The 20,223-nt window shown below is 40.0% G+C and overlaps 2 protein-coding genes across 2 annotated transcripts in view; one reads left to right on the top strand and one right to left on the bottom strand.

The window, feature by feature from the left end:
* Positions 1–6,033, bottom strand: part of COL17A1 (collagen type XVII alpha 1 chain) — a 56,922-nt gene extending 50,889 nt beyond the window's left edge. Inside the window, exon 1 of the mRNA XM_063338378.1 lies at positions 6,004–6,033. Within this exon, the coding sequence (XP_063194448.1) occupies positions 6,004–6,007 (4 nt within the window). The 5' untranslated portion in view covers positions 6,008–6,033. The remainder of the gene's footprint in view (positions 1–6,003) is intronic.
* Positions 6,034–14,044: 8,011 nt separating this feature from the next.
* Positions 14,045–20,217, top strand: SFR1 (SWI5 dependent homologous recombination repair protein 1). Its single transcript, XM_063338738.1, has 4 exons — positions 14,045–14,094; positions 16,393–16,508; positions 17,677–18,063; positions 18,298–20,217. The coding sequence occupies exons 2-4, from the start codon at positions 16,413–16,415 to the stop codon at positions 18,487–18,489; spliced, it is 675 nt and encodes a 224-aa protein (XP_063194808.1). The 5' UTR covers positions 14,045–14,094; positions 16,393–16,412; the 3' UTR covers positions 18,490–20,217.
* The last annotated feature ends 6 nt before the right edge of the window (positions 20,218–20,223 follow it).

The following is a 20,223-nucleotide window of genomic DNA, read 5'->3' as shown; positions in this document are numbered from 1 at the left end:
TAGTTCTTAAGTTTTGTGGTCATAGGAGGGAAGGTGTTATTTCAATTCAAGTGACTGGCAGCAGAGTTGTGTGAGCTGTTGTATCAAAGCTTTTCAAATTTAGTAGTTTTCCCTAGTCTATTGACTTCAACTGTGTCTTGAGCTACTCTTTATTTACAAAATGGAACTGCTCATTTAAGTTACAGTGCATTGTTTCTACCCCTTGATTTAACACCTGAAGCTTTATTTTACAAGTGTTAAGATTTTTAGCTTTCCTGACTACTTTTTCCAAAAAAAAATCGCCGTCCTTATTGAGTCCTGCTGGAAGGACATTCATTCCCTTGAGGCAAGTAAATGCACCATCAGATCTATACTGAGGGGTAAGTTGGGCAATAATACCTGTTTTGATAAGCATTTATTCATGATAGAAGTAATATTCATTTATCCACAAACGTCAGCTGTTACACAGAGCGACTCTGGTTACATTATCAATTTAAATATGTGTTTTGTAGGCTACTATGTATGCCTTTTCTAACTCTCCCCCCCTCCCAATCTCTTCAGCTCACAAGAATTGGGTTATTGCAAATAAGAATTATGCAGCTTATAGCACCAATAAAAAGCTGGGCCCAGAATAAAAGACTGATACAAAAGCTCTGAAGTTTTTGTTTGTTTGTTTTTTGTTTTTTTTTAAATGCTGTTTTCAGTAAGCAAAGATGCTATAAAGGTCAGAGCTGCTACATTCTGTACTGCACACAGGGCCTATGGCAAGGATGCAGGGAGAATATGTAAGAGGGTAAGAAAAATACTTCATTTTTATTGCACCTTGAATAAAAAGACAACTCTGATCACAGTTCTTTAAAGCGATACAACCCAGAAGCTCATATCCCAATTGCAATACTGCATCCATAGAAGCTTTGATCTACAGATCTGAAAGCAGGGCAAATGCTTTTGTCCTCAACAGAAGAATAGGAGGCTCTCAGTGGAAGACACCAAATTAGGCTGTGATGGATTGCCACAGGTTCTAAATCACTTGTGTACAGTACAGTAACCTTCCCCTCCTAATTACGTGCCCTTAATTCATATGATGAAAATCTTCAGCCATTTCAAATTCATCAACCAATTTATCAGGAAATGGAATAAGGTGGATGGACTGAATGATTACATGTCAGACTTTCAATCCTTGAACAAAGATAATGATAGATGCACTGTATAGAACAACCAAAGGCAGAACAACTATCTGCCATGAGTAAGAGCTACAAATGCCACAGCAGGGCATGATAAGCAAACCTTGACTCCACAAGAACACACCAAAACCAGGCATTAAAGGAGTGATACTGTTCAGAACATCTGAAGCTGAGTCAGAGTCTGCTAAGATCTCTTTCAATAAGGAAGTTGTAAGTGTCTTTGTCTAGAACATACTTCTATCCTGACTTCCAAGGTGAACTGGTTGTTTAGAAAAAGACACCTTTCCATCAGCTTTGCAGAAAGCATAGCGGTCTTTCTTTGTTCAACCTGGTCATTGAAAAGGTTTGGAGAGAAAAAAGCATCCACAGTGTGCTGTCCGCTCCATGGTGGTTATCCTGGAGTAACACAGATCTTTGCTCTGTTCAGAAGGAAGCTGGCACAGACTGAAATTGGGATCCAACTTAGTTTCACACTTTGGCTGTTTTTTGAGATCTTGGCCAAAAGGTACAAGGTCTATCTTTCTCAAATTCTGTTACTATATATGGATTTTTATAAATATTCTTTTTTTTTATCTCTTTCACAGTGCCTTTCATCTGTATCTTGTTGTGTTGAAATTAATTATAGCATTTGTGGACTTTCTTCTACTTTGATATGCCAGCACTTCAGTAATCTTGATGAAGTTTCACATCTACATCTGACACCCTGGCACAGACCTCCTGACCATACAAACGTTCCCACAGAGACAGAACAACAGAACAGACACACAAGGAACAGTCACAACATAGACTCAAAACTTCTCCTCAGAAATCATCCAACTTGACTCTGAGTTAACTATGAACAGACATGTGTAAAAGCTGGAAACTGTGGCTGGAGTCACAGAGTAGTTAAGAGGCACACAATTTATCAACACTTAGAATGACAGTAAATATTTAAGCAGTATTATAGGAGTCAATAGCCATAGCTGGCAGCTCACTAACAGGTGTTTTCCAATTTTTTTTATGATCCCTCATTGTTCTTTAATCTAGAACATCTTTTAGCTTGCAGTTTTCTTCTCATGTGGGTTAAAAGCAATATTCAGCACCACTCATGGTTATTTTCTTCATGCTCCCATTTCCTCACACCTCTCCAAATGTCTTGCTTTTCATTAGAGATTATGCTTCTGCAAGCAAATCTCTAGCCAGACACATCTTTGCCATACAAAACCACAAGTGATATGCTAATTCCAATCAAAAACTGTTTGTTGAAGGATAAACAAAGAGAAGATTTGTGACCCAGAAGAGAAGAGAACAGATCAGTGCAGGTCTGTGGCCCTTTGATGTTATTTATTTCTGCTTCGTAAGAATACAGAAGTACAATGCAGTCTGTGGAATATCTACCCATGTTTATTGGTGTAGTAAAAATAGTAGTAATAATAATAATTTATATAAAAATCATGCAGCTCTTTCATGCATGACAGTCTTACAGTTCATGCAGTTAGAATGCAGATGACCCAAGTTGCTGCATCTACCACAATTCATCTAATTTATCTGTAACTCATTGTTACAATCAAAATGACAATGTTAAGGTGACAAATGTAGGGCCAGCTCTCCAAAATGCCAGAGCTGATTGAAAAGTTTTTATGTTCAGCAGGACTCATATTTCTATGGAGCTAGGCAGGAATGCTCCTTCATTTTAACTGCTGACTTCTTTCACACATTTCTCCTGACGGTTAAAAGAAAAGATGATCCTAAACTAGCTGGGGTCACACTGCCTTGCACAATGGGGTTTCTCCTGGAATAGCTCACCATTTTTGCAAACGGTGAGCATCACAATTTCAGTTGCAATGAGTAAAGCTACAAATATATAAACAAGGAATATTCAGTCAAAGATAATGAGCAGTAGCTGGCTTTACTGGAAAAGCTTCTACATAATCTGGCTCCTACATTCAAAGTTACTCTTTTACTCCTTGCTCTCCCCAGTAATGGCCATCAAGGATTCTACCAATCCTTCACATAATGTTGCCTCCAAGAGGATCTCATTTTCCAGAACAGCTTTTCTCCAATGCCAAGGCAGCATTTAAAATCAAAAATAAAAGGAGAAATAGTGGCATGATGGCAAGTACACTGGACTCCAGCTGCTCAGCTGGTAGGACAGAACCCCCAGGAAAAAGGAAGCTTTTCTTTTCAGTGCATTGCTTGCACCAGGGCTTAAATACTGACTTTAGACTAGCAGATTATATTTTAAATAGTTCTGAGTAAGATATTTGTAAGTGAACACTCAAAACTTGGAACCAAGCTATTTAAGTAGCCTCTGCTTCCAGTTTCTGGCAGTTTTTCTGACTTGGCTCTGAACCTTCTGGCTGCACCCACCACTATTTTCATGTCTCTGCTTGAAAAATCCTGTTTCTTATCCAAAGCACAAAAGTATTGCCCTTCCCAAAAAGCCAGGTCTGTTGTGTGTCACTTCCTCTCACCAAGGTGACTGGCTGGAAACTTAGTTGTTATTCAAACTTTTCATTTCAGAGCGATTCAGATTCTCATTAATTTGCTTCCATCAGAAGTTCAGTTTGTGAGACCTGTTATAATGCACAGCCTTCTCTTATCAAAATCAAGGCACCCTGGGCTCATCCTCACTCCATATGTTATGTATTTCAGATGTTCCTGCTGGGATGGATCTTTCTAGGTATATTTATTGTTATCACAGGTTTGCCAGATGCATGTTATGGTGGCTGCCTTCCTCACTCAGTGCCTGCAAAGGAACTGCTCTTCTTTAATAACATCCATGATTAAAGTTGTCAGGTGAAGGCTTTGTAACCACAACAACTAAAGATGTTTTTAGTTTCCAGCATAAATTAAAGTGTTCAGAACAAAATATTTAACACGCCTCCCCCCAAATATTAAGAATCTATACTAAGAAAATTGTTCTGTTAGGTAAAATGGCAAGATAAAAATATTGGATAAAACACTGTCTAGGTGGTGATCTGAAGTGAAGAACCCTCACTAGCAAGTGTGTGTATTTTTGGAGTTCAGTACATTGAGTTCACTGAATCCAGTTTCTTTTGTGAAGATGAGGTATCAACAGAAAGCCCAGTAAGAAGACTGACCCACTGCTCCCCCTTCTGACAGAATAACATTTGCCTAAGCCTATAAGGATGAACCCTGTGAGAGTCTTTGTACATTTCATTTGATGTATATGTGTAATTTTAAGCACATAAAATTATACAACTGTAGAAATTAAGGCTGAAAAGGCCTTCAATTAGGTATCTTGTCCATCTCTCTGTCCCAAGACTCAGCTCCACCTTAATTGTTCTTGATAGATTTTTCTTTGAAAGACTTAAAAATTTCCGTGAGGTTTCAGAGCCTTCCGAGAGGGCCTGGTCCATATCTCATCACACTTGCTGTTAGAAAATGTCCTGAAGTTCCAAAACATGTATCTCCTGCTTCAGCTGAGGGTCACTTCCTCTCTTCCATTCTGAATGTAACTTATCTCCATTCTTGCCACCACCTTTTATGCATTTGAATGCTGTTGTCATATATGCCATTATCGTTTTCAACAGCAGGCTAAGCTTTTCCTGTTCCTGCAGCTTTCCTCAGATACCGAGTTTCCTAGACCTCTGATCACTGAGAATTACCACTAGCCTTCATGAGGGCTACCCACAGGTTCAAAGCTACGTGCATATTTAAGTACTGTGACGAACTGGGGACTTCATTCCTAGTGTTGCCCAAGGCTGTCAAACACATGCTGGTCTAATTTAATTGCATGACACTTCAGTTAATTACTGTTTTGATAATAACAATCTGGCAGTTTTGCAAATGTCTTTAAACTTGTAACTGCAGGTAAAAACTACCATATTTTGCTGGTGAAGGACAATCAGTAACAAATTGTTGTGAAACTCATCTACCCGACCAGCAGGCAGTGTTTAACTTACAGTTTCATAAGGCATTTCCTTAACAGTGCAGGCATGAACAGTGTGTATTGGAAACTGTTGTTCTTAATATGTCTAGAAGCAAATTCTTTTGCCGATGAACAGCCATGGCCAATACCTAATGCCTACTGAAGCACTGAAACACACATATATCCCCATCCTCATCAATAAAGAGGTTCGATCCTCTCCAGCTGAGTACACAAAATGTGGCAGGCAGAATAGCATCTGTGGTAGCTAATGAATGCCAAGGGTATGCAATCAAGCAAAACATAAAGAAATCAACACGCCAAAACATGCACATAAAATATTATAATGAAAACTTAGGAAGACAGAGACCAAGTCAGAAGAAGATGGAATGGAAACAGAGACTAAGCAACTGCCAGTCAAGAGCAATCGGCTCACAGGAGGGAGGGCAGCGAGCTATGGTTGGGTTGGTGTTAAAGGGGCTATTAAATTACATGCTCCTACTTCTGTTTTGTTTACCTTACTGTAGCTATTTGCAGTGTCAGTGGAATCCTTCAGCTTTTCCTAAAACAAATGTAAAGCATCTGCACAACTGAACAAAAACTAGTGAAAAAAGACCAGCATCTAGAGCAATACAAGTAAGTGTACAATAAAAAATCAGGACGTACAGCTCCCAACATACAAATAACTTAGAAATAAACAAGCATATGATCAAATACAAGAGAATTGTTTGTTATGTACTTGTGTACGTACGAAATATTCACAGAATATTTCTGTGTCAAGTATTCAGGAACTGTTAGGGACAACTGTGAACAGTATTTAAAGAATTAGAAAGAATATGCTAAGAGTATCCCTTGATGCATTTCTTAATACTTTACCTAGGATCTGCATTTTTAAAATATCAGTGGGAAAACACAGTCAACATTCATTTGTGGAATATATTCTAAAGATGCTCTGATTTGAACACATACCCATCTCTTCATGAAAGAGCTTCCTGATTCGATGACCACCTCTTGAAAGTTGTCAGCCTGAGATGATGAACATTAAGTCACAGTTTAATGACTTAGAGCATCAGGTCGAACATGGATGCATCTGTGGGGCATAAATGTAAAGGGAATCTTAGATTGCATTTGCATTCATTCTAGTAATGGCTTTAATAGGCCAAAACACTGAAGGAGGCTGCATCTCCCACTTAGCTGCTTCCCACAAAGAAACCACTTGAAGAGCATTTAATCTTATCCCACTTTTCCTACCTTTCTTCTACCCAAATTATGCAGATGAAAAAAATTCTTACAAATTAATTAAATGAAACTGGTCGTTGATATAAAATCATCAATTCCCATGAAATCAGCTAAGCTGAAGATGAAATTGGCCCATGTGGTTTTGTTGTTTCAAAAATCAGTACAGCAATAATTAATAGCAGCAACAATTAATAGCAGCAATAGAGTTTATTACAGTGACTTCAGGGTGTGGGGTTTGATCCTCCACATTTTGTATGACAAGTCACTGCAACTACCCCATCATATCTGTGAGGATGGTTCTTGCACATAGGTTTACTTAGAAAAGATAAAGTAAATATATCTATGTAAGATACATATATGAGCCACATCCTTACTATTTTGTTCTGCCTCAGTAGTATTGATCCTATCCTCTTGGTGACACATCCAAGTCTTAAGAGTGCATCACAGAATGACTTCACCACTCTGGCCTGCTTCTGAAATTTGGCAATATGCATGGCAATGTACCTTTGGTGGACTCAGGTTCATGATAAAAGGAAAACGTATACATTCTTTAGCTTCTTGAGGTCCTCTCAACTTCTCCACTGCCTGGTGTACTCTCCAGAGAGCTGTACCTCAGGCTGGTTGTCTGGTGTCAAAATTAAGACTGCAGGCTTGACCGTTAAAAATCTGTACTACATCTGGAATAATGAGACTGGCAGAACGGAGGGACATTGCCTATAGCACTGAGCAGAAAGGGCAGCATCTTCATTTGCAATTTTCCAGCATTGCTATGCAGTGACTCTGATGTTGCAGGCCAGCAACAACTTTCAGCATCTCACCAGTGTTGGCTTTTGAGACATAGTTAGACTTCTCACCTGCAAGATGTACCCGTGGTGTACCTGAGAAGCTGGAGATCTATGAGGAGAGCTATTTATTTGTTCTAAGTGGAATCTGAAGCTCCTTGAGAAGGCAACAACAAAAAACCAAGACCTTTCAGTAACAGGTACTGGAACATTCTGTCTGAAGAAAAGATCCTCCTGTTTAGAAGGATCTTTAAAAAATCAGCAGTTACAGCTAGGCACACTAACTGGTAATGCTAAATAATAGTAGCTCCTACGTTATAGCAGTATTTGTGAGAAAGCAGATCTCTAGGTTTGAGAGAAAAGCTTAGGACAAGGAAGTGTTAGACTAGAGGTAGTTTAACAGCTGCTAGGCTTGGTTTTAGAAAATGAGAATCCTCCTTTAACAAAAAAAATTCTGACCCGCAATTCCTTGCTGAAATTAAAAAGAATGATTTCACCAAACAAAATAAACTGCATGGACCAGACGATGATACTCTTGACTACTCTTTGTTCCCATGTATCACGTATGATTAAGAAGGGTGCACCCATATACGCACTGCTGATCTTCGAAAAATTAATCCCACATAGGACTTCCTATCCAGACAGCAATGTGCACAGTTTTAAGGTTAGTCGTGCCTGTTTTCACAGACTCAAGAAAAGACAGGGTACATGCCAGCTAAAATTCCAGGGTGATCTATCTGCTGATCTAACTCCTGTGGAGTCTTTCAAGAGAAAACTTGTCAATGCATACCCATATGTTGAGTTACCACCAACCATTTAACAATGATGAAATAGCTTATTCTGGCATATGTTACCCATAAAATGCTTGTAATTAACTCAAGGAAAAAACGTACTAAACTTACAACATCAAAACCAGAATATCTTTTCTTTCAGCTGTGAATGTACTGGGAGACTTCCAGTTGCAGGAGTGTTACTTGGAATGGTATGGCACGGCTGTCATCAAAGAGGCTGATGACAAAGCGAGCTTGTTCAGTGACAATCAATATGTGCTATGGAGGTCCTGATGCCAGGACACAACCTCAAAGCTATGTGGGCTACTGATGGGAAAACATCCCCAGTTAAAGTGGGTAGCACTTGCTAACTTGGTTCATCAAAGACTTTTCTTTCTTCACTAGCATCAGTTCAGCATTCCTAGACTCCATTTAAGACAAACATTCTTCGCCCAAAATACAGTTTCCTTAATGTGTTTAGAAGGAGAACGGTTGCCTTCTCACACATTAAACACAGTGTGAAACACTTATGCTAATGCAATCAGTTGCAATTCCAGTATCTCAGCACCACATGAAATCATACCATTAGCTCACTCCATATGCCACACTTCTACTGACTTCTAAAGCATAGTTCAGCTTCTGTTCAGTTCAGTAGGAACTTTCTCAATGACTTCAAATGTCACAAGGGCTAAGCTGTCCTTCAGCAGTAAGGGAACTCTCAATGACTTCAAATGTCACAAGGGCAAAGCTGTCCTTCTGCAGTAAGGGAACATGACAATGGTAAAAATAACATAACAATAATCACTTCAACCCATTGAGGTTGTAAGAAAATATTACACACTCATCAGTAAAGCTCTTTCTGTATGCCTATGTAAAGAAAGGGACTCAAAATACAGTTATTTCAGATATGAACATGAATAGAAAATTTGCACTGAAACCACTTTGGAAATAATTGGAACAAAAGCAATACAGCTCACAAACAGTGAAATATCCATTTTGAAATGAGCCACAGCTGGCATAAACAGCGTTAAGAAACGAGCAGAAGTCAAAAAGCTTCACTGCACATTTTACTTGCTATAGGAAATGGCATAGAAGACATTCTTGTTGCCTTCCCTATAGCTGAGCATTTTGAAAGGAGGTGTGATAAGCAAGTATTTATTGAGTCCCCATTGTCTGTCAGTACCTTATGTCTTCTGACTTTTAAAGAATTTGCTTCAACCTTTTTATTAAAAAGTGAGAGTTTCACACCTGTTCATAATTCTTGGTAAACTGCCTGCCTCACAATCCTGAGGCAGCTTTCCTTAGACACGTGATTTTGTTTGCACGAATACACAGACATATCTCCCATATCACAACAATTATGCACACTTACAACATTATGTAAGTTACTAACTGTATGACCAGAAAAAAAGGAGAGAGCTTTAAGTTAGCTCTCACATGAGCGTATTAACCTGTGAGCCTGGTTTGCAACATAAGCATGGTCAGTGCCTGTCAACATTGCCACACTGAAATCTCAGCCCTCTAGATGTGACTTTATTGTCAGCAGTATCCAAAGATGGAAAACTCCCATGAACACCACATTCGTATTTCATCCTTAGGAAAAAAGCTCTAAATTCTTACTTCATAAGGCTTTCTCTAGCCTCAGTTAAATGACCTGATATGTTCCTTAATAACAGGGAGGAAGTGTATTTTTAAATCTGGCTTGCTGATGCTGCAGATCAGTAGGGAAGGAGGTGTCCTTGGCAGAATGGTTTTTTGTTCTAAAACACATGATACCTGCTGATGCTGCTGAAATGATAATGGACACTACTCACTCATGTCTAAAATCAGAGGAAAAGTGAAACCCCCAGGAGACCAGGAAGAAGGTAAGGTGTGCATCTCCATCTATGTGCACCTGCTCATTGGATGACTTGTTTGGTACCCCAGTTTAATCCACTGGGTCCACCCAAGGCCTACAGACCATGGGTAAAAACAAGATTGTCTGCTTGCAAATAAACCATGTCCACTTTTCCAGCTTCATCAATTTCAGTAGCATGGATAAATGCGAGCAACCTGAATTACATGCGCACAGCATGAAATGAACTTTTGTATTACATATATGAGAAAATTAAAGGACTCTTAAATCTCCACTACATCCCAAATACTTTTAACACAAAAATATGCTCAGACCATCACAGATGACAAAAGCTGTACCAGGGACTAGTTTGGGCAAGGGCTTAGATTTAAAAGGCTTGAACTTTTTAAAAACAATGATCAATCAGTTCTCCAGCAAAGATAAGAACACTGAAGGTCTGTTTGTTGTTTCCTTTGTCTGCTACAGTCTCATAAAGACTTCAAACTGTATTTTTTGGCATGACTATGTCAGAGAAAATCCCACAAGCACACACAAAAATATGAGAATGCCTTATGCCATTCCCTTTTATTAGCACTGTGCCCCACCCACTTGGTTATTCACACATGCAGCAGTGAGAACTAGGAAGCCCATCTCAGCTGGCTCTTACATTATCTTTTGTAATGGCAAATTGCAGTGCCTCTCAGCTACAATAAATTATGTCAGTTTTTTTTTTCAAGACAGGTAACTTGAAAATTGAAGTAAAAAATAAGGGATAATCTAACCAAGCCCCAGATGTAAAGCAGAAAAGGCAACCAAATTTTACTTTTGCTTTGGCTTCATGCTGATCTCATTCTAAGTGACTTCACTGTAATTACTGGACATTTGCACTATTATGAGAGCAGAATCTATCTCCCGAGGACAGGTTTTGTTGTAGCGAACTGGTTTTACTCTAGGAACCTGGTCTATAAAGCCCTTCCCTTGATATATTTACACGGCTATAAGCAAGTCAGAACATTTTTCTCCGGAGTGAAAGCAGCCAGCAAAAACACAGCCGTAGGCCCATGCTGAAGTGGGTAGGGTTTTAAAAATTTCTGCAGCAGTTAGTGGTTAGACACATAAAAACACTCCACCCTCCTGCCTCAGGCAAGAGAGAATATGCAGACAGCACAGAACGTATTTCATGCGTCAGGATACATCATGTGGCTTTACACAAGACCAACAGATTTCAGAAAAATGAGAGAAGAGGGTAATGCGTATGTGCCTTAAAACTTAGTATGTTGACTAACATTTCAGTTACTCATTGGCAATGTTTAGGGAGAAAAGGCCTGGTCGTTGTGCCCAGCAAGCTGTTAAATGGGAAGTGATGCTTCTGGCACTCTGGAAGAGAAGAACCCATAAAGGTCAAACTGGAGTCTCTAAACCCAAAGTCAGTATCCTTTACTATTACTCTCCGCTTTGGCTTTGCTACTACAGATGATGCCCATAGGGGAATACAACATGTTCTTGTCCTATCAGTGCTGATGTGTGAGCCCTAGTGCTCTTCTGGTAATATAAGATTAATGAAAGAGATGATACAGTAGAGAAGATCTTTCAATTGTGCAGACAAACTGGTGTAAACTGGAAGAAAAAAAAATTCACCAATCACTAAAACGTCATCATAGAAACACCACAGAAAATAAAATGAGGAAGCACATCTTCTTTCTGGTTTGGGGAAACGAGTTTCTCTGAAGGGAAGCAATATGTTTGGCAAAGAGAACTCAGTAATTTTGTTACCCAGTGCACAATTTCCTGTGCATTTTTTCTTTTATTTTGCTTACTCCAAACTATTCTGATCACAAAAGGAATAAAAAAAAATAAAAATCAAACAATAGCATTACAGTGCTTAATAAAGCCTATTGCAATGAACTTGCTAGCTGTGCACACATGCTGGTAACCTTAACTGAACAGTATGAGAAACGCTCTACAGTGTGCCATAAACATGCCGGTATCAATAACACATGGATAATCTCCTTTCTTCAAGGGAAACAGACACACAACGTTTCAGAGGAAGGCTTCAGTCTGACTCCTGTTTGCCATCATTAAGTTGTGGGTAAGGTAATATTCATCGCTACTGGGTTTCTGCAACAAAAGTACTGGATAGTAACTGCATAGTAACTGATGACACTCCAGTTCCCAGCTCCATCGGAACCCATCTGCCAGATCTTGGACAAGTAATGTTTTTGCAATACTATGTGTAAACACCAAGTAAACCCATAGGTAAATGTGGTAAACACAGCTACACACTTAATACCAACCTGAAAAAGCATCTCTTCCTAGTCATGACCTATCAGTGAATACCAGTAATAATATTTCCTTTTCTCTACTCTATGTGTAGTACATTAAACTCATAAACTCAATGTGTGGAATTGTTTTCTACATTCACAGTCTCAAGCAGACTGTAATCCTCGCTTGGGGTGGGGCATGTGGGTGTTGCTCTAATGAAGTAGCAACGATAATGCACAGGATGACTTTTTCATGTTATGTTCCTGTAAAATCTTACTGGAATCTCAGCTGGCAAATGATCTAAAATCTCGAACTTTCTGTTGTTCTTGTGCAACTCGACTGTTAACATGTCTGTACAACAGTGCATGAGTAATTTAAAGTCGGGACCATCCTTGAGACAGAAATACGTTGTGAACCTGGAGACATGCCATCTCAAAGCTCCAATGTATTTGAGATCCAACCCACTTGATAAATTTGCTGCAGAAGTTCTATTAGCACTCTTACTGTTGCACTCAGGAGTCCATTTTTAACAACTGAAAAAATAAAATATTTATGACATTAAATTAGTTTTAAGTATTAAAAAAAAAAAAAGAACAAAAAAACAAAAAAAGGGGTAGGTTTAGAAAACGGCTCCAAACTGCCTCAACCACTGAGGTATCGTTTGAGTTTTTCGCTAGATGGTTATGACTGATCATTCAATTTAGTCACATAATCTAACTTCCCACATTTGCTACTGAGATTATTTCTAAATAGATTTCATCCACAGATAGTCAGCTCCTATAAAAGCAGTAATCTAAAGGCCTAAAGGCCCCAAGTTCTCAGATTTCCTAAAGTGACTTGTTCTAGATGGACTTTTGCTAGATACTTTTTACTGTAAGAGAAAAAAAGGTTGCTATCACGCCTGTGAAATTCTATTTGAAGTGAGTGAATCTATGTATATTTATGGTCAAAAGCACAACAACTGCTAACATATTATCACACCTACACTCGGTGCTCACTCACCTCTCAGTGCAAGGCTGTATCGTGTCTCAATACAGATGGGAGTTACACCAGGTGAAGAGAAAATTGAGCATCCTCTTCTGTCGTTTTAAGGAGGAACCAGGCAGGAAGTGAATGCATTTCTGCTACGCAAATGAAGGACATAATCTAGCAAGAGCGTGCGGGCGCGTGTATTCCATATGCAACAGTCAGCACAGCCGTGTGAGGCCTCGATGCACAGCATGGAGCCGTGTGGCTGCGGGCAGGGCTGGAGGAACCACAGGGACATCACCCCTGTGGGCTGGGAGCTGTCGCTATTATGGCTTCTACAGTTCATTTTCTCAGTCCCGACAGTTATACTGGAAAAACATTTTGCACAAATCAGTTTTGAGAAACATAAATCCACATCTGGAAACCAGGTCTGCAGCACAGAAGGGAAGTTTGCTGATAAAGATATGGAAATTGCACTTGCTTCAGCAGCGCCTGTGAGTGACAGGGCACTCCCTAGTCTTACTCTGAACTGCATGACTGCAGCTGCAGCTGGGGCTGCTCCTTGTCACAATCACAATCTACCTGCCCATTTTTCCAGTCAAGTTTCTTCATTTTCACTTCTTTCTCCTTCCCTCGCAACTTCAGATCACACTCCTCCCAGTGCGTTCCTCGGGTAGTTTCTCCCCTTTTGTGAGGAGACAGTGCCTCAGATAAAGGTGATGGGTGGCCTGAGGTGGAGAGTTGTGGTTCCCTTGCCTGTGCCGAAGGCCTGGGCCTGCCCTGGTGGGCTCCATGCTCAGGCTGGAGCCCTGCTCCCTAACGAGGTGGCACTTTGCCTTGGGCAAAACCCCAGCCATGGGGTGGCAAGCCCAAGCTGGCCTAAGGGACACAACACGGCCTTGCATGACAGCTGCAACAGGCGTGTGTACGAGGTTCCCAGCGACGCCCCGCACTGAGGACTCCACAAGCCCTGCTCCGCCCGCCACCTTTGCAGCAGCGGCGCCCAACCCCGCCTTTACCGCCCGCCCGCGCATAGGAGCAACCTTCGCGTACCCGCCCGCGCCGCAGCCCCCACACCCCCTTCCACTGCGCGCAGGCGCAAAGCGGCCTGCGCCGGCTGGGCACGGCTCCGCGCGCAGGCGCAGTGCCGGCGCCCCGCCCCCTTCCCCCCGCAGCGGGAGATTGAAGCGCTGAGGCTGATGAGGTGCTGGCGGTTTTGGGGAGGGTTCTCTCTGCTTGGCTCCCTTCTCTTGGCGCCTGAGGGGGGCGTGTTCGGTTCCTCACGGCTTAGTGGTGTTGGGGTAGAGGAGGCAGGGGAGGGCGTCCCTCAGGGTGTCTTCTTCCTTGTCCCCTACCCCGGTTCCTGGCTCAGCTGGGGCCCAGGCGTGGGCTAGGCCTCGGCCCCGTGCTCTGTGAGGGACCTCCCCTCGCTCTGCGGCGTGTGGGCAGCCTCTGGCTGGGGCTGTGGTTGTGCTGCGGGTCTCTGCTCCGCTCCCTGTACCTCTCGGCCCTCTGGGGTGCGTCACCTCAAACAGAGCTCCCTGGATCTGTGGCCTAGCTTAATGGGCTGCTCAGCCTTCTTTCTGCTTCTCTTTAGGGTGGAGAAGTAACTAGGGAGAAATTGTCACTGAGTGTTAATACTTCAGTTGGTGAGAGGAGAGAACGTAAAAGGAGTGAGTGCTGTTATGTAGCTAGAAGCAGGAAAACTGAGGTAGGGACTTAGCCAAAATGCAAAATTGCCTTTTCGCCCTTCTAGCCCAAATTTTCCTTACTTGCTGGGCAGAATAATTTTTCTGTGTGATAAATAGCATTTCTGTTTGAAAATGTAAAGGATTCTTAGTCTGAGATCTTGGGGAAGGATTCAAGGGTGCAGGAGAGCTATATGAATGTGCTGCCAAACAGAGGGTTAAAGTAGCAGCATTAGTGAACCATTGGAAGAAGTATCCATTATAGTCATGGTCATTTGAAGACAAATAATCTGCATTAGGATGTAAAGGCAGAGGGTCACAGGATTTATTTTAAAAGAGTGGAACAAGTCTGTTGAAGCCACCTCTTAGGCTTGAATTTATTTTGCTGATTAGTAAGATTTATTACATATTTATGATGTACTATATATGTAGGCATGATGTAGCTCTTTCTAGGCTCTCGCTTACAGTAAGAAATGAGTGATGACTTGCATTATATTTAACGGGTGCAGTGGGTTTCCTGTTTAATTGATAGATTGCTAAAATACCCAATTAACTAGACTTTCTTTACTAAAGCCTGGGCTTTTTTCAATAGAATACCATATGTTGAATTTTGAACAACAGGGGGGAGTGCTGACTTGTAAGATAAACAAGGACCTGTGTCCTTTGGAAGAGAGCCAGGAAGACCAGGGTTGCTGGTTTACTAAGGCTTTGGCATACTGAAGCTTTGGTATGTTTCATCTCTGAAGAGGAAGCCCCTTGTGCCAGTCTTGTATCGGTAGTGACTTGTTTGCAGGATTTTATTTTTAAGAGGCTTCTGTTTTGAAACTCCTAATTGCAATTTGCAGGTAAACAGAGGTGTAGCTGATGATTTTCCAGCTGCATTTTGGTCATTAGCAGGTGGTTCACAAGTGCTAAACTTAGTTAAACGTTGCCAAAACAATTTGAAGTTGGTACCTGCTGAGAGGTATGACTTATCATTTTAATTAAGGTACTTTTTTGAGGGAACTGGGGATGCTTACTTTTAATCTAAAATTCTACTTGTGTGAGTAATTACTTTTTAAAGCAGCATCCCCAGAAGGATCAAATGAGATATAGTGGATTATTTTCAGACCTGCGTACCCTATTTTTTTTTGTTTTATAGAAAAGATTAATTGTTTATACGTGTGGACAATAAAAATCTTCTGGCTCCCAACAGTCCTTTTATTGCTACTTGGGATGCAGTTAAATGAAAGTTCTTCACAACCTCACTTAGTAAGGATTATTCCTTTGTATTAGACAAGCAGTAAGGGTCATTCAGGTGAAGAAAACGCGGTTTGTTTGAAGTGAGCTTTTATTGATGGGTTGTTTTGATGTTGCAGGATCTGACCTTGGATTTATAGGCACACTATAATGGGTTTGAGTGCTTCATAAGTTGTCTTGCTCCTTTTTAACACTTGAAAGAGGATATCAGATAGGGAAAAAGTTGTAATGGAGAATATCTGTAAGACTTCTCATAACACTTTTCATATTTTCAAGAAGAAATTCCATAGACCTTTATGACTGAGGGAAAAATAATACACAAAATTCCTAGTAAGATACTTTGTACCAGTTAGTAGTGTCATTCATCCTCTTGAAGAAAAGCCATTTGCAAAGCAAGGTGCTACTTGGCACATGAAACAGCTGTGTAACTTATGCAGATGTCTTTTTGAACTTAACAATTAGAAAATAAGTCTCAGTATTTCTTATTAGAGCTTTTTACTCATTTCTGCAGCCACGTGGCTCTTTATAATCAGGTGAAAATGGCATCATACAGAATTTATTCTGTCTTTTAACAGAAACTGCCATCCATCTCCAGATGGAAGAACCGGTGCTTGAAAAAATGACATCTTTGTGCCATACTCCAACAGATTCTATGAGAGCAGCTCCACAGGGGACTAGTTCAGGAAAACAGGTATGAAAACGTATTTGTTTTTCCAGTAATGTGACTCTGTACTAACAAAAATGCTTGTGAAATCATCAAGTAGTCGGAAATCACTGAGATACTGTTTGCTGGAAAACTAAAGATAGGTAGCTTATAACCATAGCTACAAGGTTGTCCAGGTAAGGAATGTGTCTAGTGTGCTTTGCTCTGAATATGGAGATCTTTGCTGTGAATACAAAGTGATGCAGTAGTATACTCCAAATGCCACACTAATAATTTTAAATACTATTTAGGGTTTATGGTGGGTTTTATTGGTGTTTGGTTTGGGTTTTTTTGTGTTAATCTGTCATCTTCAGTTTTCTCAACTCCTATTTTTCTGTGTTGCTGTGTATGCAGAATGACTTTCTGTGAATTCTGCTTGCACTTGAGCAAAGTACACTGCTTTCAGTTTGTATATTCTCCATAACGCTGAGCTCTGCTTTGGTGTCCATCCTAACATGCACCATGGTGATGCTGTCACACTCAGCATCCAGACCTATACTGGATAGGGCTACTTTGCAAGTGTTCCTTAACTAATCGTTCTCTCCCATATTTGAGTATATTTTCACAGGTAAAAATGTTAGACAAAGATTATAAAAAAATAATTGGTAACTTATTTTGAAGGAAAAAAATAATCACTTTTTAAATCTTATCGGTGAAAGATCTCAAAGCATGAACAAGTCAAAATTATACAGATAATTTTTAATACTCTGTTGTAGAATACAGATGTTTTATACTAGTGCTGATACAGAAAGAGTGTATGTGTGGTGGGATGGAGGAGCAAAAAACCCCAACCCGTATCTCCATTGAAGTAGAGGAGGAAATTGAACCTGATGCAATAAAACTAACCAAGTTGAGATATGCTGAGGCAGAATGCCTCAGTAGAATACAGGATTTCCTCCTAGCAAATGTGGAGGTATATCTTTCCATATCTTGCAGCTGTGTGTGCAAATACATGTGAAAGGAAGAAGTTAACTTTGTTCAAGTTTGTGAAAGTTATAGAGAGAATTAGGAAGTCTGGCTTTACAATGATGTTTACATATATGACACGTTCTATGTAAATAATAACCAGAGTAAACAGTTCTTTGAAATTTGATCAAAAATTAGATTATTCTGATCCTTCTGGTTTTTTTGGTTTTGTTTATTTATTTTTTTTTAGCCAATGAGCGCAGCTCTGAGGGAGCGATTAAGGAAAACAAGACGTTCGTTTAATGCTAATTTTACAGTGGCAAAGCGGCTCAAAATAGACACTCAAGAAAACGACTGTGCTGATGCTGACAAAGGGTGCCTGCCAAAGACAAGTACAGAATGTTCCAGACTACGAGACAGTTCTGAAAACCTGGAAAGAAACAGCACTGAACATATATGTATCAAAAGTCCCTTACAGGAGAGTGGTCTCTCTGGATCAGCACAGAATCCTGAGGTGCTACAGGCTGATCTTAGTCAGCAACAGGCCCTGGCAGAAAAAGTAAGGCTGTTGAAACAAGTGCAAGAGAAGGAAGAACTACTTCGAAGGCTCAAAATGGTTAAGATGTATCGATCTAAGGTGAGGTGAACCTCTGAAAAAGTACTTCTAAGTCATTCTCTGAAGTGGAATTCATAGTGTAACCTCATTTATTAATTTAAACAACAATACTGACTCACTTTTTTTTGTGTGTAGTGTTTGTGTATTGTTTCAGTTTAAGGTGTTTTATAAAAATAGATCAGGGTACCAAAAACCCCCACATTTCAGCAAATGACAAATCTTTTTTTTGTGTGTGTGTTTTGTCCCCAATTTCAGAATAACCTGTCTGAACTGCAGGCTTTGATAGTGAAATGGAGAAGTAGTACCCAGCTGATGCTATATGAACTACAGTCAGCCTTTTCTGCAGATGGCAAGAAAGTGAGTCTCACTCAGCTGATAGATACTTTTGGATTAGAAGACCAGTTATTGCACTACAGCAGGACAGAAGAAGACTTTGTAGATGCATAATCTACAGCTCCAAAGCTTTCAATTACACACACACACACACAAGCAGGAAAGACTGACTGAACCCTGATCACATAAGAAGTGTTGATCAGATGGTGGACTTTATGCTTTGAGGTTAAGAGGTTTTCTACTTGTGAAACTATATACAGTAGGCACTGTAAAAGACATTACTTAACAGAAAAGATGGAACTCATGCTGTTTTGGAAAACCTGGTTTGATAACTTCATCAGTGAATGGTTATTTAATAAAAATAAAATGAAATCAAGTCATACTTTAACAAGTAGAAGGCAGTCCATTCTTTGATTAGTCTTTGCATGGTTATTTGTCTTGAAATAATGAAGTCAATTTAACTGTCATTTCTGTTGATGTTCAGATGGGGAAGAGTTCAGTTCTTTGTTCATAGATACATCCCCGTTTTACAAATGCCTTCCTGCTGACAGCGTTTTGTGAGATAAGTAAAGATAACTAATTTTCATGTTGTTAATATTTTGAAGCTGCAATGAGATGTTCTCAATGACTTTAATTATTACTGAGGGAAATGTGCCATAATGCACTTATTTTAAGATACTGGTCCAGATAGTTGTCTTCGGGGGAAAGCTGTCTCTTAAGCATTCTGACACAGCCTGAGATAATAGAAGGGAACAGAAGAAAATAGCAACCACTATCTGTTACTACTTCATGTGAGAGCCAAGGTGTTTTCTCTCTTCAAATAAAGAAAAACAAGGCCTTATCTAATGGTATTGCTTCAAGTACAGTATCATGAAGCTGAATAAAACTTCAGCATTTAATTTATTCTCTGATAAATGTTGTCATCTTTAAGTTATTTTTTTTTTAATCTTAACTTGAAATTGCTTATTTTCTCATGATAGCCTATGCATATAGTGTGGTGACTTCTGTCTGCTTTTTATTCTCCTTAAAATCATCCTTTGTCAAGTGTAGCAATACATAAAGTTCTGCCATTCAGCTAGTTCTCAATCCACCTCACTGTCTACTCCTCTAACCTAAGCTTACCTATGAAGATGTTACAGGAGACAGTGTCAAAAGCCTTGTTGAAGTCCAGATAGACACATCCACTGCTCTCCCCTTATCTACGCAGCCAGCCACACCATCATAGAAGGCTATCAGATTGGTCAGGCATGATTTCCCCTTGGTGAATCCATGTTGACCACTTCCACTAACCTGCTTTTCTGCTGCAGCTGCTTCTGGCTGTGGGTAATTAAGCTATCAATCAGAAGCAGCAACAGCTTTTGGGACTGGGCCTGGTAGCACACATGGGCATGCCAAAGCATGTATCCCCTCTCTTCTCAGCAACATGCCATCACAGGTGTCAATATATTTAAAAGTGAAGTGAAAGCCACAGACGTGAATTTTAGCCAGTGCAATTTCATGGATTTCTTGCAGTACTTCACTTTCAAAATGTTGCAATTGCATATTGCAGACTAAGGATATGCAAATACACCTCCTATCAGTCTTCAGTTTCTTGTACCCTTTGTTTTCTGTAATGAGCTATATGGTTTATATAATCAAAACAGCAGAAATACATCTCATGAACTGCAATATAATGGGGCTAAGACTGAGTATAAAATGTACAAAGCAGACAAACACACATCTTTTAAACTGAAGTTAGGTTTAAGGAAATTATAGAAGAAGTCATTTGTGGAAAGAAAAATTCAGGGAGAAAAGGTAGATGTCCAAATTCTTTTTTCTTAGACAAGACCATGGGATTTTACATCTACC

The sequence above is a fragment of the Chroicocephalus ridibundus genome, chromosome 6 (genome assembly GCF_963924245.1).
Source record: "Chroicocephalus ridibundus chromosome 6, bChrRid1.1, whole genome shotgun sequence".
NCBI classification, from domain to species: domain Eukaryota; kingdom Metazoa; phylum Chordata; class Aves; order Charadriiformes; family Laridae; genus Chroicocephalus; species Chroicocephalus ridibundus.
This window is presented reverse-complemented; position numbering and strand designations above follow the sequence as displayed.

What these genes read in the sequence shown, in the direction of transcription:
- SFR1 (XM_063338738.1), top strand. Translation starts at nt 16,413, where the DNA reads ATGGAAGAACCGGTGCTTGAAAAAATGACATCTTTGTGCCATACTCCA. An exon ending in GGACTAGTTCAGGAAAACAG is followed by an intron (nt 16,509 to 17,676) that starts GTATGAAAACGT and finishes ATTTTTTTTTAG; the next exon opens with CCAATGAGCGCAGCTCTGAG. An exon ending in TTAAGATGTATCGATCTAAG is followed by an intron (nt 18,064 to 18,297) that starts GTGAGGTGAACC and finishes CCCCAATTTCAG; the next exon opens with AATAACCTGTCTGAACTGCA.